The sequence below is a fragment of the Perna viridis genome, chromosome 1 (genome assembly GCF_037379345.1).
Source record: "Perna viridis isolate PV_CMFRI_1.1 ecotype Kerala chromosome 1, ASM3737934v1, whole genome shotgun sequence".
NCBI classification, from domain to species: Eukaryota; Metazoa; Mollusca; class Bivalvia; order Mytilida; family Mytilidae; genus Perna; species Perna viridis.
The window spans coordinates 49,090,780-49,112,611 of NC_142445.1; the positions used below are offsets into that span (position 1 = coordinate 49,090,780).

At 32.4% G+C, this 21,832-nt stretch overlaps 3 protein-coding genes across 4 annotated transcripts; 2 read left to right on the top strand and 1 right to left on the bottom strand.

Moving 5' to 3' along the window:
- The first annotated feature begins 732 nt into the window (after window positions 1-732).
- On the top strand, window positions 733-4,468 carry LOC148629145 (uncharacterized). Of its 2 annotated transcripts, none has more exons than XM_088544923.1 (2): window positions 733-913; window positions 3,528-4,468. In XM_088544923.1, exon 2 carries the CDS (start codon window positions 3,535-3,537, stop codon window positions 4,291-4,293), a length of 759 nt encoding a protein of 252 aa, XP_088401049.1. In that variant the 5' UTR covers window positions 733-913; window positions 3,528-3,534; the 3' UTR covers window positions 4,294-4,468. The 2 variants fall into 2 exon arrangements, with proteins under 2 accessions (XP_088401049.1, XP_088401057.1); XM_088544931.1 differs by lacking the exon at window positions 733-913 and adding an exon at window positions 1,915-1,990.
- Window positions 4,469-5,455: 987 nt separating this feature from the next.
- On the bottom strand, window positions 5,456-9,723 carry LOC148629146 (uncharacterized). Its single transcript, XM_088544942.1, has 4 exons — window positions 9,618-9,723; window positions 8,495-8,636; window positions 8,133-8,247; window positions 5,456-7,549 (listed from the first exon to the last, which is right to left on the bottom strand). The coding sequence occupies exons 1-4, from the start codon at window positions 9,685-9,687 to the stop codon at window positions 7,439-7,441; spliced, it is 438 nt and encodes a 145-aa protein (XP_088401068.1). The 5' UTR covers window positions 9,688-9,723; the 3' UTR covers window positions 5,456-7,438.
- Window positions 9,724-16,087: 6,364 nt separating this feature from the next.
- On the top strand, window positions 16,088-20,099 carry LOC148629147 (thioredoxin-like). The gene is made up of 5 exons (XM_088544955.1): window positions 16,088-16,213; window positions 18,055-18,159; window positions 19,038-19,097; window positions 19,520-19,585; window positions 19,928-20,099. Exons 1-5 carry the CDS (start codon window positions 16,187-16,189, stop codon window positions 19,988-19,990), a joined length of 321 nt encoding a protein of 106 aa, XP_088401081.1. The 5' UTR covers window positions 16,088-16,186; the 3' UTR covers window positions 19,991-20,099.
- Window positions 20,100-21,832: the final 1,733 nt, after the last annotated feature.

Here is a 21,832-nt window from a genome sequence, read left to right on the forward strand (position 1 = left end):
TGGACTCCCCTTTTTTCTGGTCTACCCATCTTGAAAAAGTAATCGACGGAACCAAGATTTTAGCGGAAATCAAAAGAATGTTATCCAGGGACAAAGACCAGACATGGAAAACAGGCAATCACAACAAAGACAATAAAGTAACTAAAATGATACATACAAATTAAGTAGCAAAAGTAAATGAGCAACTCGGACCCCACTAAAAACTGGGAGCAATATGGACCAGGTGCACCGGTAGGTTAAGCGTCCTCTGCTTTTCTAGAAACACCCGCCGAGTTACTCTTAAAAAGTCACGTCCGGGGAAGACGAAAGAGGGAAAACTATGACCGTTTTATGGTGCAGATGGACACACCATGACGATCCACGAGTTCACGATGACGACCATAAAATCCCTATCTTTAATCCTAAATATTTAAAAGTAAATCAGCTCAATAAATGGAGAATTTACCTATTGATAAAAGTATATAGATGAATATACGTGTTTATATATATAGCCGGACTGCATATAGCAAGCCCCTGTGGTATATTCTAACTATATACTATAGTTATATTATCTTTATAAAAACTGCTACTGTTAAGATTTATCACAGTGGGATTTATTGATATGTATATGGTGGTTGTATATATTAAAGTACATTTATTTGAAATATTTCTATAACCATAATTCATATAACATTACAGTAACAGGTGTAATGATATCGATCCGTAGTAACCGACTCTTTTCAGCCAGAGGTCCATACTACTACAATATATAAATGTGTTATAATGTTCCAATACTACAACTCAACCACGACGAAAACGAGGCGTGAAACTGGAAAAGGAGATAATTAGATGCAAAGCTGACGTAGAAATTTCAACCAATCAGACGGTAGAAGCCGCACAATATTTTTGGCTGGATGTAAAAAACCTTTATACAGTAAGTTTTAATTTATATTTTCAATCTTGTAGTATTTTGAAGAGAATAGGTAACTGTGTTTTAAAACTGAAAATTCCAATTAGTTTTGCTGCGTTTACTGTGAATTAATATCGTGACAAGGGTCTTGAACAAGAAAAATAGAAATATGCCAAAAAGTTATCTACTTCAAGTTGATTCATGCTCAAAAAGAAATTGAACTTAATACGACACTGATTTTTCTTCACCCTTATTATTCATGGTTTTTGCTATGAAATACATATTATTTTGATATTAGATCTTGATAGTATTTATTAAAAGGTAAATTATAACTCAATTTTACCACACCCTATGATATTGTCTCGCCAAATTTTCTCCTATTTGGAAGCTTTTTTTAAATATTGACCTAAAATCTAATTATTAACTATGATAATGACATTTCCTATTGTAAAACAAAATTAAATAATTAGAAGTTTTTACTATTCTCATGAAATTCATTGCCTATATAGCCTTTGAAATATATTTCAAGGTAATTTAAAATGGAGGTTATAGTGTTAGTTTTAAAGTCTACGGTAAGCAAACAAACTCCCGTGATAAACTTTAACATAAAATATGAAACATATCCTATAATTTGATCAATATACAATTACCCGAATTTTAAAGTAATGCTTTATTTGATGTTTGATAGTTGTACATTTGTAAAATACAATTGTCTGCCGCCAAAAGTCACTTGAAAAATTAATATTATCTATGATCATTTTAGTGCCACACAGCAGCGAATGCATTTCCTAACGTGTACAGTTAACAGGATGATCGGATCATATTGACTTATCATATTTATACTTTATTAATTATGCAAAATTGTGTATTTTACCGTTAAAACATGGGTCCCCGGAGGTATTCTGTCAGTATTTATTTGTCCATTCATCAAATTTTAGATGTCTGATTAATTTCTATAACGGTGATAGATTATGAATATTGTACATTCCCGGAAGATGAGTTTTAATATACTTCGGAAATGAACATTTAAAGGGGTTTCCTCATTTCAACATGTAAGTGTACACTTAAACTGAAAATCTGTGAAACATTTACAATAGTCTGGTAAGAAATTTATTTTCTTCGAACAATACGAACAGCTGTTGTACCTTTTCAGGTTAATTAGTTAATGAGTGTGTAAAATCCATTAAAATATACCCTTTGTGCATGCAAAGAGAGCTCATATCTTATCTAACTGGGGGCGCGTGGCAAGATAAAGATTTTATCATCGCTTTCCGTCCTTGATAAAACTTAAAGATGTTTCTTTCTTATCAAATATTTACCATCCTTTTAGCATACTTAGCATTTTGATTCGATAGAATCTGAGGAAGAAGCTTGAAATATAATGCTTTATTTTGATGTGAAGTTAAAAATAAAGGCAAATTTTAGCACAAGAAAACGTTTATACATTTTCTCATCAATTGGATTAATAATATGAGGATTTTGTTTTCTAAATTTATCCAATTTAATATGCATTGTGTACGCTGACTAATGGACTTTACGATACGTATTAAGAGCCTCTTAAAATATGTGACTAAATCGAAGAAGTTTATTTACTTAATTTATTCTGAAATACTTAATTCAATAAGTCATGACATAGTTTTATAAATGATTAGAATTAAGTGTGTTTGAGCATTAAATTCTTATCAAATTTCTGACTGTAGGCATGTTGTGACATATTCGTGGTTCACACTAGAGATTTATAAGATTTAATATACAATGCTTCAGTGGTTTTATATATACCTATATACAAGTAATTTCATCGTATACTTTTGTTGAAAATGACTCTAGCTTAACTGTACATAAAACATATAATAGATTCCACACTTTCATATATTTCAAGAAAAAAATTTGGGTATTGAAATATATATGTATCCGCTTTAACACTTATATTGACTTTTTTATACTGAACTATCCACTGGTGTTTCTTTCTGACAGCAAGTAGATGCTAAAATATTTTGGCAAGAAATCAAGGCCTGATCAACAGACTGTTACGTTACTATATACTGATATTTATTTATATAGATTCGCGTTTTGTTAAGGACGATCTTTTCGGACATTACAAGAACATAAACTTCCATGTGATTATTAATATTCCCTACGTTCTAAATATCCTAACCCTTTTATGCCACTAACGGTGACTAACAGACGGACATAACAATTCTACCATGTTCGTCCCTTTTCCGGAGTAGGGGATATTTGGCTTGTCCGGCTTTTTATCTGCAGGTTTAATACTGGACCAAATAGAACATAAATCGAAAAATTATATTATTACATATATGTGCATGAGTACACAGTGTCAATGTTTAAGTAAAACTACAGATTACTGTTCATGGGCACGTTAAAAAATACACAGAACGGATACATCACCTGATTCTAAACAATTTTATCTAATTAAAAAACAAAAAAAAATCGATAAATCAACGAATTGAAATAATTTTTCTGTTGTGATCGTGTCATGTCAGACTTCTTGAAGACAATTTTGTAAATGAGTAAACCAGTCATCGCTCTATCTCCTATTTGTCGCGCGCTAGATCAGCAGCTTTCTGGCCTCGACACACGATTTTTAAAGCAAAATTGGAACACTTCTCTTTTTTTTCAGATAAAACATGTCTCAAGAACTACTCGATATCGAAGATATAGTACGTAAATGGGCTTTAGACTTCCCTTTGGATAAAGCACAGAAGAAAGATGCAGACGATATTCATTCGTCCGACATAAACTGGCAAAATGTCAGAATAACACATGGAAAAACAGAGTATTATGACGAAATTCACGCAACTAAACCAAAGTCGCATATATTGTTCTCAGCATACTTCACAAATGATACAGAACAACAACAAGTGTATACACTGAGAACAGAGCGACGGACACAGTCAACGTGTATGCTTTCATTAGAAAAGGGGTACACCTATGGATGTAGTGTTGACATCAAACTGACTCCCCCTAATCCAGTGGTGGAGGCTAATGCTGGTTTCCATGGTGAAATGAATCTTACTAAAGGTTCCGAGGAAACGTTTGAAGAAGAACTAACGTGGTCGATTGACAATCAGATCAGTGTGCCACCAAAATATAAAACCAAAGCAGAACTTGTGATAAAGGAAGATGAATACACCAGTCATTTCAAAACAGAATCACAATTCCGCGGAAAAGTCCACGTGACTCTTAGGAATAAGAAGGACAACAGCCCAATTACCACTATAACTGGAGATGTCAAACAAGTTTTTACAAAAGACAAGGGTTTCAAAGTGGACAAAACTGGTATTTATTACATAACGGAGGGGAGATGTAAGTGTAGGTTTGGAATAGAACAACACGTGTGTTTGAAACAGGAACAATTAGAACCGGAGGAAGCAGCAGAAAGTTGACACACTAGATTTGATTTAGAATAACAGTGTTAATGAAAAACTATGGCAATACTTGATTTATGTTTAAAAGACAAATCAACAAAAGTGTTAATAATGGTAGGTCCAAGTTATTGTAACACAAAATAAACCAAAATATTTGTTTCCGTGCAATTGGAATAAAATTTAAGGAATGACATTTTATAATTTGAAAATTTATTTAAATACAAACACAGCAAAGAAAAAAATATTTTCACTTTTTCAGGAATAAGTTTGAGATTATAAAGGTTAGTGGTAGAATGCTTAATCAAGGTTTATCACACTTCTATGATCTTGCCATGATAGTATTGATCAGAATCAAGTATCTAACCCCCTGGTTTAACCATAGCTAGATGCCATTAAATATTGATAATCTTGTTAATATCATGAAATAGACTGAATATGAAGCATTCACAACATCACCTGGAACCATTGTGAATACTAATTAGAATGTCAGTGACAATATCGGACTTCATTTCTATAGAATTGTTCCATTCCACTGTCTGGTGCAAAATGAGTAATTATTTTATTGATTTTCCCACTATTTACAGTCCCCAGAGATTGTAGATTTCTAACAAGTTTCTTGGCTATCATATTTTATTAGTTTTTATCTGACTTGATAATCTCTAAATAGATATTGAAGTGCCACAAAATGATGAATCAACCCTACTAAAGTAAACTAAAGTTAATAATAGTTGTCTGAATGACTTGATGCTTTATTGATGCTGAGAAAATTTAATTCTTCATTTGGTCTAAACAAAATTAACAATCCATCTGTATAAAATGGTAAAACTATAAATAATAATTACCCCCCACCCCGCCCCCCAAAATGAAAAGGAAATTGTTTTAAAGACTGATATTGAGTTAAAAAAATTAATATTAACTTATTGTGATTTTGTCCACCTTGTATATTTCAACTTTAACCAGCACTACACCCACACTATAGTAATATATTTCCTTGATTTGGTTCTCGCCTTTTTCTTATTTAAAACTAAAAATGCAACATTATTTAAAGCAATATCATGTGCTACTGAAATGACCTCTGCCCTACACCATCCAAAGAAGCAGTTATTTATGGAAGATGACATAGTAAATACGGGACAATACAGATCATGCCATTGTAAAGGAGTAAATATTAATTCTTCAGTTTCAATGAGAAGAAAATTGAATTTTATTGCACTACTAAATAGAATGTTTGAATAAATCTATAATAAAGGCTACAAAATCTCTTCTTCTATAAAACATTATAAAAATAATAAAAAGAGAAACTATTAATGCATGGTACAACAATGTATTAACTTGTTACTGTGACTAAAATTGTTTAACATAAACAGGTTACCATATACTATCCAATTTAAAGTAAGGGTATAATAATGGCATAGCTTTATATAAGCATTAGAAACAAGACATCCAGGCATAATCACTATAGTGGTTGCCAAAGATAAGGGGCATAACTCTTGACTTTCAATAAACAAAATAAAACCATATTTTTAATAGCTGATATATAACAGATTACATAAAATTTTAATAACTGTGTCCAGATTAATGTTAAGGTTTTTTTTTCTAAACTTGAAAGCAAAATTTATAGATACTTAAAACGATCATTGTTTTCAGTGTTGTATATATAACTTGTGAACCCTAGCCACTGTACTTAAATATTGCAGACCAAATTTAAATCATTGCTAATAAAACCTATTTTTTTTAAATTAGACATATGAAGTATCTCAGTACTTGTCTTTAAAATATCAGCAGATTTGTTAAAATTGAATATCACCACATTAGTAAGGGGCTACAGAGCTTTTAAATACATTTCTAGTATATGTATACCTCTCGGTAATAGTCTGTATTCCTTAAAAAATTATTTACAGATTATTTAGCCGCAGTCTGTATTGATAAATAAAGTACACACACATTTTTTTTTCTTTTGAAAAGAAATTTTGATTAAAAAACTAAAATAAAAGAATAAATGCATTAACATTTAAATAACATAATACATGTACTGTTCCAAATTTGTGGTAAGATGACATGCAAGTACCAACATGACAAAACACAAATGTACTGGTAACATTCAACATATTGCCCCAAAAAATTGTACAACCATTCCAAATGTTTTCATATACCTATAATATGTATACATTTGATTTGTTTTCCTTTAAAAATTATTGTATGATGCTAATGAAAAATAAAATAAATAACGAGGTAGTGTTCATAAAATAAATAATTATACAAATCAAAATTATTCCATCTTAATAATATGGCTAATAGCAAAGCAAAAAACAAAAAGGTTTTTTTAATAATGCTATACTACTGACTATTAATTGGTACTTATCTGCATTAAACTATCAAATAACTATGAAATGAACATGCCCAAGTTGATTAAATGTTTTTTTCTATTTTATTCAAACTTATATCATCAAAGATTTTCAGGTAAAAATTCCTAGTACAGGTAGTTCATATTTTCTATTACAAAACAGTCTTAGTTAAACAAAAGTAACCCATTTAACTAGGAAAATAAATGCATACAAGAGTCAGGGGTCCCAAATTTTGTATGTAGAACTTGTAAAATTTTATGTACCAAGCTCCCTGAGCTTTCAACTTTTTTCACTGACATTTAAATGAGGACCTTCACCTTTCCTTTATTGGGCCATTGATTTGAAAGTTGGAATAGTCAAGAACCTTCCCCTCCTAATATCAAATTTTGAACCATGAATAGTGAAAGTGATTGCAAGATTTCATTTTATATAATACATCTTAATTGATTTTAAAAATACAGATCTTTTTGCATATAAAAAATAACCAAAATTCAACCTTTAAGTAAAACATTAAAACTCAATATCCACCTACATGTAACAATTAAAACAAATACATTTAACATGACAGTAACTATTATGGTATAAAAATGAAAGACTTAGTATGATCATATAAGTGAAGGAAATGCTTTTCATCAATTCATTCGTGCAAGTTGTCTTTCCTCCACAAAATATTACCAACTTGTTGATTATAAATCCATAATTTTCACAGCACTTGTTTAAAACATTACACCTTTATGATAATTATACAAAATCTATAAAGTCAGTGGATCTATCATCAAGAAAAATATGAAATCTGAGTGCAACTTAATAGCAGAAAATTATTGGTCATCCTCTTCTTCCTCAGCAGTTTCTAGACCGGATTCCAGTTCCGGATACCAGGATCTGTCTTGTGCCTTATTCAAAAATAATAACACCCTGTCTTCCTCCACCTGTAAAACATTATATAACATTCAAAAGCATATGCAAAATAATTCAGTTACTATTGTCAATTCCAGCCACTGTTTAATCCAGTACATTGATTCATGATTTTAGATAAAAATATTGGAGTTGGAATGAAGTTAAATATGTAAATAGAAATTATTTTGTTCAACATACTGTTTGTGCCTCATGTTCAATATTTTTTTAAGAATTCCTAAAACAACTAGAGAAAAAACTATAAAACAAAGGTGTTATTTGAATCAGACACATTTTTGGAAATCAGATAATGATTTGAAACTGATTATCATGACTTAAGCCTTAGTTAATTTTGTTGCCTCTTGGTATCTAACCCATAGACAAGGCAGCATGACAAACTCCCTCAGTAGATGTTAGTTTGATAAATCCATTTCTTTCTCATTTTCCTTAAGTAATTCTGAAGTAATTCAAAATTCAAACATCATCTAGATAGCTTCCTAAAATTAAACTGACACATTACTTATATCAACCCCGCTTTATTTTATTCAAGATCAATAATTACTTACTTGAATGTATCTTTTAAGTGCATGCAGTAATATCAATGTATTATTTAAATACCTTCATGTAGCTCTTGCCTGGGTTGATATCAAATGGTAACCGTTTGACCTTTAGTATAAATAGTTTGTTTTTTAATGAACCTTTCTGTTTACCTTCCACTCTTAGCAATATACTCCTGAAAATGTTAGATGGTTCTACTGTAACAATGATACATGTACAATCTATGAACACATGCTCATTTGTTCTTAGTAATCAAAAATATGTAAATAAAACAAAAAAACTTGTAAACACCATTAAAAATAGTACATAGAATAAATTATTGTTACCTTGAAAAGAATAGTGAAGGAAGTCAGAATCAATTGTTTGTGTTATTGTATGTAAATTTGAATTAGTTCAAGCTATGTCACAGTTAGAATATTTACCTTTCAGTGAAATCAGGAGGAGCTATTGTTGCATTCTCAGGAACTTTCACAAACTTCATGCCTTTGAATTCTCTGGACACAGATAGTCCCTTTATTCCAACTATCACTCTTATGAAACCTTCCTTGGTTGTTTCATCACATGCTTAAAAAAATGAACATTTAAATAATAGCAAAATGTCTTTTCAGTGAACAATGTGAAAGGTATGAAAGCTAATCAAACCTATATTTAGACTGTTTTCTGTAAATTTTTTTTTTAAATTTGTGTATTCTTGTATCTAAAGTTAAGATTTGGCATTAGATGCAGATTCAATGTTCAATGACTGTATGACTGTCCTTGTAGTTTTATAGCAAGCACCATATTGCGGTGTGAGCTCTACGGTTGTAACATGTACTATCTTAATTTCCCTTGAGGTTCCGCAAAATACTAATGAAAAAAGTCATGTCCCGGACGTAACAAAAAATGACTGTCCTACAGAGAAAACTCATTGTTTCCTTAATTCAAACAAGTAAAAAAATACAACTCCAAATGTATGATCCAAATCAATGCATAATTTTCTAAGATTTTGCTTGCTGCTGAAATATAAATAAAAATATTGAACTTGCAAAACATAAAATCTCTTCTGACCCCCACCTTTTTGTGCCAAAGGTATTTTAATATCTTTTACTATTTTTACAAGTCCTAAACAGATGGTGCTTGCTGATTTACATGTAGGCAAAGACTATCTGCTAAAATTCTTACATATTGTGAAGCTGATTTTGGCAGCATTTTCCTTTAATATATTGTTTTTCGTTTTAAATGTTTCAAACTTTTGCCAAATATCACACATTTTCGTCTTCAAAGATTTGCAGCCCTGTTTGTACATGTACAATGTAATTGTTGTGAAATCTACATTGTAAGCTAGGCTGAATTTAAGTCATTATAAAAAATGCGTCAGCGAAAAACAGAAAATATTCACAGGATGCCAAGACTAACAAACTAAGGCCAGTAAGGGGGTACTATTACTAGTGCCACGCCCATGCACCAAGTGTTTCGTCACCATAGATTTAAAAGTATTACGATTACTGCCATGTGATAAAGCATTTGCAATTTGAGTTTGAAATATTTAATTTGAGTTTAATCTACCATAGGCCGGAGAAACGGCATTTTGTTCCAATTCTGTGGTATCAGTCATTTTGTTTTCATTGATAAACATCCGCTTTTCGGATCTCTCTAGATTCAGAAGATACAAACATACCCCATTGATATATTTATAATACAGCATACGCGCACGTACTTATCCAAAATAAAATAAGATGCGAAATTCGGATTACATTATAATAGCAATGTTTATAAACAGTAAATGTTTTGTCTTAAATATAATTACTCGATATTTCCAACTATATCTGTGGATTTACTTGCACATTCTCGTTTACGTAGCAAAGACGACTCATTTTCATGAAGTATAAACTTAAGTATGTTAAGGAGGAGAATTAGAAATCATATTAACCGTTCCAATCTAAACACTATATATAAATGTGGTCATGAACCAAACAACTGTCATAGTCATATACACTTCGATTGATCGACGATGGCACTTCTTCGATATAAACTAAAGAGTAATAACTGAATAACGACACAAAGACATGAATAACCAACATGTTTTGACTGTGGATGTGTCTGCGGTGGGATTAAACTTGTTTTATACGGCCTTAACCACTCCCTTTGAAGTAAGGTCAAAAATGAACTGAAACAACAAAAAATGCATTATAAAATTCACTTAATAATACATTCTATTCTCTCCATGGAATAATTCAACATACGCCACTTAGACAAAATGAAATATCCACTTAAAGAACGCTAGTGGTTACGGAAAGCTAACTCAGAGTATATTAGCTAATGACAGTATCATAAAAACTAGCATCTTTAAAAATCAAAGCACCGAAGGTGCTGAAACTAGGAAGTCGCTTGGCGTGCAACGTGCAAGATAGGTTCCCGATGTTCTTTTTTTAAACAATCTGCTAGAGTGCCGGTCATGACGTGGACCAAGGTTTGAGACTGTTTTGGTATTGAACCCATATTTCCCTTGCAACCTGCAGCAAAACAAAACAAAGATGTACACACATATCGTGAAAATAAGATTAGTGCATTTGTTTACATTCTTGAGACCTGAAACTTAAAAAAGGCAGTTGATGATGTTGAATGTGACGCTTATTGATAAAATGATTTAAAAATCCAATATCACCCAAAGAGAGATAACTCCAATTAAATTGTATTGGCTTTTAACTAGACTGGTTCCCGGTCGCAATATTCAGTAGTCCCGGGAGCCACGATAGCTTTTAACTATCTTCTTTGAAATTACTACGCGGCCAAGCGGCAAAAATAATTTGGCGTCTCGATTTACCAGTTCGACAATATTTAGCTGAAAATTAACACTTAAAAATTTTTGAAATATCATTCATTTGGGATATCGGTGAAATATTTAAAGTTTAAAGGAGAATCACGCATTAATTTGAAGACAGCATTTCCGTCCGTGAAGTTATCCGCCGGAAGCCCTGTAGTAATTCTTACACTTACAATACTCGAAGCCACTCACGTGACTCCCGAGTAAAAATCGGTCACTGCAATCAGTGGACTAGATTTGGAGTAGTAAAGTCAAGAACTGAATAGGCAAGATTTGACGTAGTGCAATACAAAAAATGACTCAGTTTTTACGTTAGAATGCAATTAGGGGTCGACTAGCACAAGATTCAAAGAATGGACAATAATTTGAAAATTGTATCCTTTACGGGTGAACCCTATAAAGAGCTGATAAACCAAACGGATTTGGTTTCAAAGTATGTTCTATATATGTAGATTTTGTTTCCGTAAAAAACTGGATGAGCAACACTTTTTGTAATGAAGAATCTGCAAGTGCTACTACATTTTTGTATCAAATTTAACGGTGAAAAAAAAAGTTTTTTTGCGTTTTAAAGTTGAAAATTTATTACAAATACCTGTAAAACGGACAAGTTGTAAAATGTAAATACCAAAAGAAGGTGCTTCAGGAATATTACCATCTAGGAATGGGAAAAGACCAATAGGGAAATCAAAAACATCCATTTTGTCATATTTTTTTTGTATGAGGGTTGCCATTATATTTTGAAAGATCTTTTAAGAGTTTAGTCATGAGCTTTTATTTATAACTATAGAGGGACAAATCGGCTATAAGAGAAGCACAATTAGTCCACATGGGAATACCGACAACCTGTCTTTATAGAGCATTACCAAATCTAATATATATATTGTCAACTTGAAAAGTCAAAGCTTCATGTCCAAAACATTCGATCGGTCAACGCTTTTACACGCGCATGAAACATAAAAAAAGAAACATCCAATTCTTGTAATTTCATTTTAATAAGTTATTGGCAGTATTGTATATATATGGTAGAAAAGTCATAACTATCAACAGAATAATACGAATCTGGAATATTATGAAGCTGATATAATACGTACAATGTACCTCATTTTTTAACACTCCAAAAATAGTTCACACCATTATTTTCATATATATATATATCGTTTTTTCCAAAAAAAGATGGTACACCTAGATACAAATATATAGTTCTTGGTATAAATTCCTCATACTTTGTAAGAAATAATTCCAAATCATTTTCCAAATATACAGAGGAAGATGTTTACAAAATGCTGGAATTTTTAATCGACAACACATTTGTCCAGTGTGGTGGACGTGTTTTTCAACAAACGGATGGCATTCCAATTGGAGACACTGTAAGGTCAGCCTCATATCTTGACCTATACTTAGAAATCGATGGTAAAAGAAAACTATTGACCAAACTTTACGACAAACGTGATGACTTTTCATTCAGAATTATCAACTTTCCTTTCATCTGTGGCAACATCCCTTCAGCACCTGCGTATGGAGTGTTCATATCACAACTGATACGTTATGCCAGAGCTTGCCGAAACTACGCAGACTTTTTGTATCGCGCTAGAACTCTTAATAGGCTTCTGAAACAGGGTTATGTTGCTACAAGATTGAAGTCATCACTACAGAAGTTTTATGGTCGTTATCATGAAATCGTGGATCGTTATGGTGTATCCATCTGCACCATGAAAACTGATTTATTCATCGGGTCATAGTTTTCCTTTCCTCGTTTGTCTACCCCGGACATGACTTTTTATGAGCAACTCGGCGGATGTTTCTAGAAAAGCAGAGGACGCTTACCCTACCGGTGCACCTGGTCCATGCTCCCAGTTTTTAGTGGAGTCCGAGTTGCTCATTTACTTTTGTTACTTTGTATGTATGATTTTAATTATTTTATGTTCTTTGTTGGGTATGTCTGTTTTCTATGTCTGGTCTTTGTTCCTGGATGGCATTATTTTGATTACCGCTATAACCTTGGTTCCCTTGATTACTCTTTCATAACATTTATGGCATAATTAAAAATTAAGTTTTTAATAGAGGTTAATAATTCAGAAATAGTAGTAGAACATTTGCTGGAAAATGAAATAGAACGTGATTTGAACGACTTTTTGTGAAGTTTTGGTATCAAGTAAAAGGTCGGAACGGTCATGTGATCGGTATTTGTACATAACAAAACAGCTGATCTTTAGTTAGTTTACTCTCTGCAGAATTTATGAATAGGAAAGTATCCGATTTGTGGTTATTTTTCATGGGTGTTTGATAACAGAACTATAATTATCTTAAATTTACTTTATGTATGCAAAAATCATATTCATAAAGCTTAAAATTGTTGCTATATATTGATTTATAGATATTTGAAATAAATTAATAGATAAATCAAAAATCTTGACAGGACAAAGTTTTGTTGGAAGAAATATTCATTTATCGGCCTAATCAGACTTAGAACCAGCCAACGTTAACACAACAAATCTGGTATATGTAAAGCTAATCAAACCAACTACCTTAAATACCATGAAAGTATAACACCATTTTTCGCACGCGGGATTCGGTCCGTTTTTAAATCGTACGCAGATCACGAGTTTTGTGTAGATATCCTAATAGTCATGCCAACTTTTTGTATGTACCGTTCTCACGGCTACATTATTGACACGTTGCAATTACTACGACTAGATCCATTGTAAATCATTGACTTTCAAATATAACGGGAAATCTTGAATACATTGAGAATACAAAATCAATGACTTATAACGCCTTCTTATAAAATGCTTCAAGTATTCAGACTGTTCGCCACCCGATATAGTTTTATCCTTCTTCGTTTTGTCAACTTAATACTCATGCAGGACGTTTGGCCTTAACTGTCCGAAGCCCCAGAAAGTATTGAGTTCAAGCACATATCGTGATGAACAGGGTATTTACGCAAAATGAAGAAACGAATCAGGAATTTGTAATATTAGAAAATGAATTTTTAATATTACAAAATGAATTTATAATATCAAAAATATTTTTTATATTAAAAATGATTTTGTAATAATAAATAAGTATGTTTTCTAATATTACAAAATAAGTTTTAATTTGTAACATAAGAAAATAAATTTGTATTATTAGCAAATGAATTTTTATCAATTTAGATCGAAGATCAGAATTGATATAGCAGTCACCAGAGCCTTTAGATTTGTAAAGCCTGATAGCATCTGCAATTACCTTACACTGCCACAGGAAAATAGTCCCATTGACATACTCCATTTTAGGTTCAAATGCAGATAGTTAGGTCGACTTTATGAGTACTTCTGATATAGGAAATTTAATTCCATGTTATTTACGCCAATAAACAACTTGATTAATTAGGATTGTAACAATGATCCAATCAAAAATATTTGACCTCTAATCTCCTAATCTCTTATCCGTGCCTGTTTATTTCTAAGCAATCAGTCGTTCAGTGTCGATATATTCAAGTTGTCTATTCATTTTTAGCGGCATAATAGATAGAAATGAAAACCCTGCAAGGCTATAAATAGTCGGAATGCTGAAGCTGTCTTCTGGTATTTCATGCAGGCCCTGGCGGATCCAAATATTTACAAAAAGGGGGCAGTGGATCCGATCAAGAAACTTATATAAAGAAAGGGGGTTCCATGCTGTCATTTGCCACTCATTTTTTTGCCAAATGTTTTATAAAAGAGTAGCATAACCGCGCGACCCCGAAACCATCTCGATGTATCATTCACTGTATCGTGTATTTTTATAATCATTACCGCCTCGTGACATCGGAAGCCTGGAGATGACAAATTGAAATAAAATTTTGCTTAGACGATGGTATAGGAATTTCGATAATGCATTTCTCGGGAATAGTGTCAGCCTGTGGTCTAGTGATATTGCTTTTTTTGCAATTATCATTCTATTGGGCTATTTTGGCCATATGTAAAGATAATAGATCGAGCTGCAAGTGCTCAAGGTGCTCCAGGGCATTAAAAGTGCATGGCTAGGGTTGTCTGCACTATACATAATTGTTGAAATTGTATTCAAAGACTTTGGCGTTTATGTAAATGTACGTATGTCTGAAAATAGATGCCTAAGAAACTAAGCACCTTATATGACACATAGGTGTCTATGCGATGAGTTGTAAAGCTTATCAACTAAGGAATGTAGCTGGTTGAGAGGGACATGTATCTAAGGACATGATTTATTTCAATGGTTGTGACGGCTTAAGTTTGAATGATTTGACAAACAGTTTCGACCTGGAGGTCGATAAATCAAATTTCGACTTGAAAACTTGAAAATATTTCAAAACTGGGAAAGGCCAACCAGTTGTTTGTAGTTCAATTACGCAGTTTGTCGGAGAGTTTTGTGTTCATTTATATAGGCGTTCGATGTAAAACGATATCAAACCTAGTTATTACGCAAACTTGCGCACTGCTACGCTGCATTATGAAATTGCTGTGTGATTTTTGCAATGTAATTCGTAATCAGAATGCTACTTGAGGATTATATGAGGCGTAAAAATTCAAACGATCGATATAAATTGATTCAGTACATGAGTACTTTGATTAATATTAGAAAATCACTTTGCAATATTGCAAAATCAGTAACAAAAGGGTCTTGTGATATTAAAAATCAAATATTAAAAATAAATTAAAATTTAAAAAATGAATTTGTAATATCAAATGCTATACGTGTCATCATGCCCAGTGTGGCAGGACGGCCTACCTGCGTTGTAGTAAGTAGTGAGATTTAATTAGCCAGTTAATTGACATTGCTAAAGAATTAAACGGTTTGTCGCTGGCTTGTCACCGAGTGGTCTACGGTTCGTTCGTCGGTGGCGGAGTATAATTTTGTGAGTCAAATCATGCTCTCCCGTTACACCAAAATAGCAAGTAGTTTGTTTCTGATGACATTTTTGGAATATTGATTATTTTTTGCGGTACTACTTCACGTAAAGTTCTAAAACACATACACACACACAAACCAAACCAAACCAAAACAAACCAAAAAAAACAGAAATTTATATGGCAGAATACACATGTGAACTAAAGGGATGTAGTTATATATATTCCCGCCTCAGTAAAATGTTTTTGCATGAAATCTTGCCCCATTTTTGTTTATTTTTCATTTGAACACGTAAATCTTTATTGTTTTAGTATTAACCCTTAATATACAACAGCACGTTGTTTTACTAAACTATACCTATTTATAGATCAATACTATAGTGTGTACGCGTCATTGTGTAAACAAATTTTACATCGTCAGACACACTTGACACACGTGTTAGTCAGCTAAACGAACGGATAACAAAATGCCGGTACTGGAAGTTGCCACTAAGGTAAGAAAATAACGATAGTACAAATTAGTTTCTCCATAGTATAACTTTCTATATTTGAATATTTTTCACCTGATTCCGACATAATAATTAATATTTATAATTTATGTCATGACACATGATGCTTAAATTTTAAAGAATCTTCACCTATTTATCAGCATTTTTTTTCTTTGTCAACTTAATGATTATGTGTACTAGTTTCTCCTTGGTTTAATTATACACCTGCATTTGATTTCATCACTTTTTGGGGGAGTTTTGTTCAATTTAAGTACATGGTCTTTTGTACAGGCAGGTCACGTTGATCTGACCACACTGTACACCCTCGAAATAAATTGATTTCTTGTAAAGAATATAGTGCGTGACTTCACTGGATGTACTCATGTAATCCGTCAACTGCATGTCTTGGGTATATGTATAATAAATGATACATACACTGGCCACGTATCAACCAATTTTAATCTTAATAGGTATATTTCATACAATTTCAAGTGCTATTCGGTGGCTAAAAGGCAGGAATTGGACGGGAGAGAGATTAATATCAGTATTATGTCAATATACATATATATTATAATTTTTTACTTCAAACTGAATTGATATATGAGTAAATTTCCATTGTCTTAATCCACAGTGACTAACTGTTGTGAGCAAGACAGGGTTTTTTTTTCGAATATATCATTGGTAAATGCATAGAAAGGATATAATATCCAGAATCAAAATCAGAAACATACCGCTTACAAAGTTTGTCACTCGTGACCATTGTAAAACAAAAATAGAGAAAAAGTGAAAATCATGGACACAAGACCAGACTACAAATCAGACAATGAAAATTCATATCCACAAAAATAGTTTATCAAAATATGTATTCTAGAAGCTATGTTTCTGCATTTGTACATAGGTTTTCAAACCCGCCATTCTCCTGTGTTTTAACAGGAATTAATTGAATAAATCAGATGCCATTGACTCTTTTGAATTATGTAAACCAAGTTATTTTAAGAGTGATGTTTTTCGTTTATTTCGAGCAAAAGCAAATGCAAAAATAAATCGCCGCGAATGATTCCCTTCACTAGGAAATAAACGAATAGAAGCATGTGATACGGTATATTCTGTTTGATGGCAGTGGGAGGATGCAGGGGGTTTGCACTCCTCTTTTTTTATTGTAAAATTTATATTTATTTATATATAACTTGACAAAAAATGGCAAATAACGTCCTAGTGTCCTTTTTTTCTGAGAAATCCCAGCTGGCACCCCTCGTTTTCAAAGTGTTTGGCTCCGTCACTGGATAGTGTAATGAAGTCGATTGTTGAGTGTATCCCCAACTTATGACTCTGTAGGCAAATACAGAAACAAAACAAATGACATATACATACAAATAAAACCCGAACAATCAAGAGACATGCATAAATGAAAAACCGTGTACTTTTGTAAGGAATGTATATTTTAAGAAAAAAAGAAAATTGTTTATCTTGGATGGGTGATTTCAATTTGGTCAGGATGTGGAAAGAGGAGTTTTTAAGCAAGTTTCTGAAACGAAGCTATGAGCTGGTTATATTTATAATGAAGTTATTGGCATTCTGATGGGGGATGGATGTGCTGCGGGGCGAGTTGATATATCCATAGGGGCAGAATAGGTATAAAGAGTGTACACGGAGGAGAGTATTAACAAGTTGTAGGGAAGGGGTTCGACGAGGAGTATATTATAATGGCTATGACACGTGCTATTTACTAAAACTTTTTTGGCAGATGGTTCCAGTTTAAAATTTCCCTATTGTTTGCAGTAGACATTGTACAATGTATGTGTGGAGTTTTAACAGTCGTTTATTCATAGTGTTTATTTTTGTTGTAGAAAGAGTTCGATGATATCTTAGCAGGAGCTGGAGACAAGCTTGTCGTGGTAGATTTCTTTGCTGACTGGTGTGGTCCATGTAAAATGATCTCCCCTAAATTCACAGTAAGTTTTTGCTGAAGGGTTATAGATTATTAATAATTCATCTAATTGATTCCCAACCTCCACTTGTGGTCATATCACAGGAGATAACCAATTTGGCAAAACAACATTTTGAACTGCATTTCTAATTCAGTGTCAGAGAAAGCCCATAACTTGCTACATATATTCCCTGCCCACAGGCTCAAAATTCACAATTAAAAATGTAATTTCTTTCCCATGTGCCAATGTAAATATACCTGTAGAAGCTTACAAAGATTATAATCAAAGCAATATCGGTATCATTTACTTAGAATCAATATAACAGTTCGGAGTAAAAAGTAAGTTGAGTCTTTACACACACTAAGTACATAACATTAAACCTTGTAATTTTTTTTTTAAATTCTGAAGTACCTCAATGCTGCATACACAATGTGTTTTCATGTTTTGGAATATTTTTATAATGAAAACTGTCAACCCGATGACAGCCTAATTTTGCCTGAACAGTAAAGTAAGTCGATGATTCCATGCGACTAGCGGATTCACATGATCCGCTAAAATTTTCAGAATTGAATGTGGCGATTTACATGGGCAAAAACGTTCCCGAGCCTGTTTATAAAAAAAAAAACAAAAGTGGGGTTTCACTATATCCGGGAAATATTATCTGATTAAAGCACAATTTAACAGCATGTTGCTCTGAAAATAGAAAACGGATCAGTGTTATTTCTTGCATGCACACATTTAACAAAATGAAAACCACAAAATATTTTGGTTGATGAACATTTTATTTTGACGTTTCATATTACTTTAGAGCTCTAAGGATTTTTTTTATCAGTTTGTGAGATCCACTTTGTAGGATGCAGTTTTTTTCCAAGTGTGTTAAATGGTGACTTTAAATATTTCAGGCATTTTCAGACGAATTTACTGATGTCATTTTCGTGAAAATAAATGTAGATGACAACACGGTAAGAATGTGAACATGTGTTTTTATGAGTGTAAAACAATTAGTATAGATCGCGTTTGCAGAGAAATATATGTAGTCAGAGATCGACTTGAGATTTTAAGCTTTTGGCCCGACGATGGAATAATTTAAAATATTATCGAAAATTTCACTTGAAATACTCTGTCTCAATTGGTCTGATGACAGTTTTCTTGTTAGAGTTAGTGTCTTTGTAATTCGTTCCGTTTGCTTTATACAATTAGATTTGTTTAAATTTTATGAATTCATTCTGAAAAATAAAATGTTTTACTTTATTTGTGAGAAGATACGTCTATAACATTTGAATGTAATTTTCTAGCATCACTATATTTTTTTTCTCACGATAAAAACTTGATTATGCAAATTAAAAAAAAAACACCCAGAATATAATACAGTTATTGATTACAGGAGGTAGCTGAGGATAGCGGTATCTCTGCAATGCCAACTTTCCAAGCATACAAAGGGGGTAAGAAGGTATGTATCATGTCTTATTTTTTTCATACCCTTAACCTTTTTTCACTTTTGTTGGAGGTATATAGTTGTTATGATGTCTGTCCATATGTCGGTCTGTAACTTTTTTTGTTACAGTTTTCTCTGCAGTCACATATCAGGGGCACTTTATATTTTTACAGAAGCTTAATATTGGCATGCCATATCATGAGATTCTAAAGAGAGTTATGCTCAGTTTTTCCGGGGTAATTTTTATTTTTACGTTTCTTGCGCTGAGTAACTTGGTGAGTGTCAAACATACCTCCTTTACTCACATGTCAGGCAGTCCTTTAATTTGTCATAATTTTATTTTCTTTAACTTTTCAGGTGGCAGAAATTGTTGGTGCAAGTGAGGAGAAACTCAAATCTATGATCACAGACAACAAATAAAGAGAAAAGAACAATTTTATACATTTGGATTTTTTAAATTCAATCAGGTTTATTATTGTTGCACATATACTTTCTACTTTTTTTTTGTAGAATAAATGTTTCTTTTCTGTGTTTTTGTTGATTGGTTAAAGGTAAGGTAATATCACTCATCCATTCAATATATGTCGGATTATACATAAAATACCGAATTTTGAGAAAAAAAAGGAAAAAATGGTACATGATCAAACTTTATTAACATGATTAATGAGTGATATAAGGAGTTGTAACTAAAGTGTAACATAAACATATACATGTAATTAACAAAAAGTTTAAATCAGGCCAAGTTAAATAATATACTTGTTATATAAAGCAGATGAGCGATCAATATAAATATGTTTCTATTAAACAATAGGTATTTTAAATTTGCTGAGGAAGATCTATTTTTAAATTCCCTAACCATATACGTCCGGTTTCAATATTTTCTGTATTAATCTTACTAATATGAATCGAGACTGAAGATTACTTTTATTATTATCAGCTCTTTCTTTACTTTGTCCCTAGCTAATTAATTGCGAATTTGGTGCATTACTTTAGTACCAAGTAGTAGAAATGCTATTTCTATAAGATATTACGGAAATACACGTTTCTACATTTGCAAAAGTTTAGTTGTACATTATCCAATGATCATATTAATCAGAGGCAAAAGGAAGAACGATTTATAAGTTACACCAGACTTTAAATCTCATCGATTAATTACCAGTAAAACTAATGAAAGACGATCGATTGACTTTTTCTACAAGATATTCAGTATTACGACTGTAAATATCATGCTGTAGTCTTGTTTTGGATTTGCTATACTAATCAACAACCTCGTTAATCTGCTCAAAACGTGAGAAAAAAATTTTCTTATTAACTTGTACAGAAGGTCAGTATACTTTGGGTCTGGATGGGATGCTGATCGACGGAGACAGTGAGGTCATACAATACAGGGAAAATCACGACTTTATTTGTGCCAAAAATAGTTTTCTTGTGTAGGAATTTTCCTCTTATATCAACATGGGGTTATTTTGTAGGTAAATGATAAAGTTGTACTTTGGGAATATGGGATAATTCATTCTATTATTATAAAATCAAAATACTCATGAACTGAATCAATTTACATCGATCGTGTGAATTTTTACGCCTCAAATAATCGTCAAATTGCAAAAAAATGAGAAAAAGGAAAGTACGGGGATCGAATTCAAACGTATCTAAACATATGCTTATTGTTGTAAACAGTAATGAACTCTTTGATTTATTTTTAAATTCACCATTCTGATTACGAAGGACATTACGAAAAACACGCACACCAATTTCAAAAGGCAACGTAGCAGCGCGCCAGTTTGCGTAATATTCAGGTTCGATGTCGGTTTACATGGAACACCTAGGTGAATGAACACAAAACTCTTCGACATACTGCGTAATTGAGCTACAAACTACAGGTTGGCATTTCCCAGTCGAAATTTGATATACATGTATCGACTTCCAATTCGAAACTGTCTGTCAAGTCATTCAAACTAAAGCCAATCGCCACAATCATTGAAATATCTCCTTAGAAACTTGCCCCTCTAAACTAAAGTTGTGATCACTTCTAACTTCTCTTCGATTCTTTCAGGATTCACTGTCATAGAACAGTTCTAAACTATCAGAAATTCTTTTCACCCGCGACTAACCTTGTCAGGGCTTTGGACAAGCTCTATCATAATCTACCATGGGTCCTGACACCCTCCTGTAAGGATCTGTTCTAGGTAGAATAGATACGTGTATTAGAAGAATTCCTGACAGGTTCTGACAGTCATTCGCTCGAGAATACTTCTCTAACTG

Bases quoted from the DNA above. Each gene is read 5' to 3' on its own strand.
- LOC148629147 (XM_088544955.1), top strand. From the start codon at position 16,187: ATGCCGGTACTGGAAGTTGCCACTAAG. The intron at 16,214-18,054 runs GTAAGAAAATAA...TTTTTGTTGTAG, and splicing joins TACTGGAAGTTGCCACTAAG to AAAGAGTTCGATGATATCTT. The intron at 19,586-19,927 runs GTATGTATCATG...TTAACTTTTCAG, and splicing joins CATACAAAGGGGGTAAGAAG to GTGGCAGAAATTGTTGGTGC.
- LOC148629146 (XM_088544942.1), bottom strand. From the start codon at position 9,687: ATGTTTATCAATGAAAACAAAATGACTGATACCACAGAATTGGAACAA. The intron at 8,637-9,617 runs GTAGATTAAACT...CATTTTTTTAAG, and splicing joins TGCCGTTTCTCCGGCCTATG to CATGTGATGAAACAACCAAG. The intron at 8,248-8,494 runs GTAAATATTCTA...TAACATTTTCAG, and splicing joins CCTCCTGATTTCACTGAAAG to GAGTATATTGCTAAGAGTGG.
- LOC148629145 (XM_088544923.1), top strand. From the start codon at position 3,535: ATGTCTCAAGAACTACTCGATATCGAAGATATAGTACGTAAATGGGCT.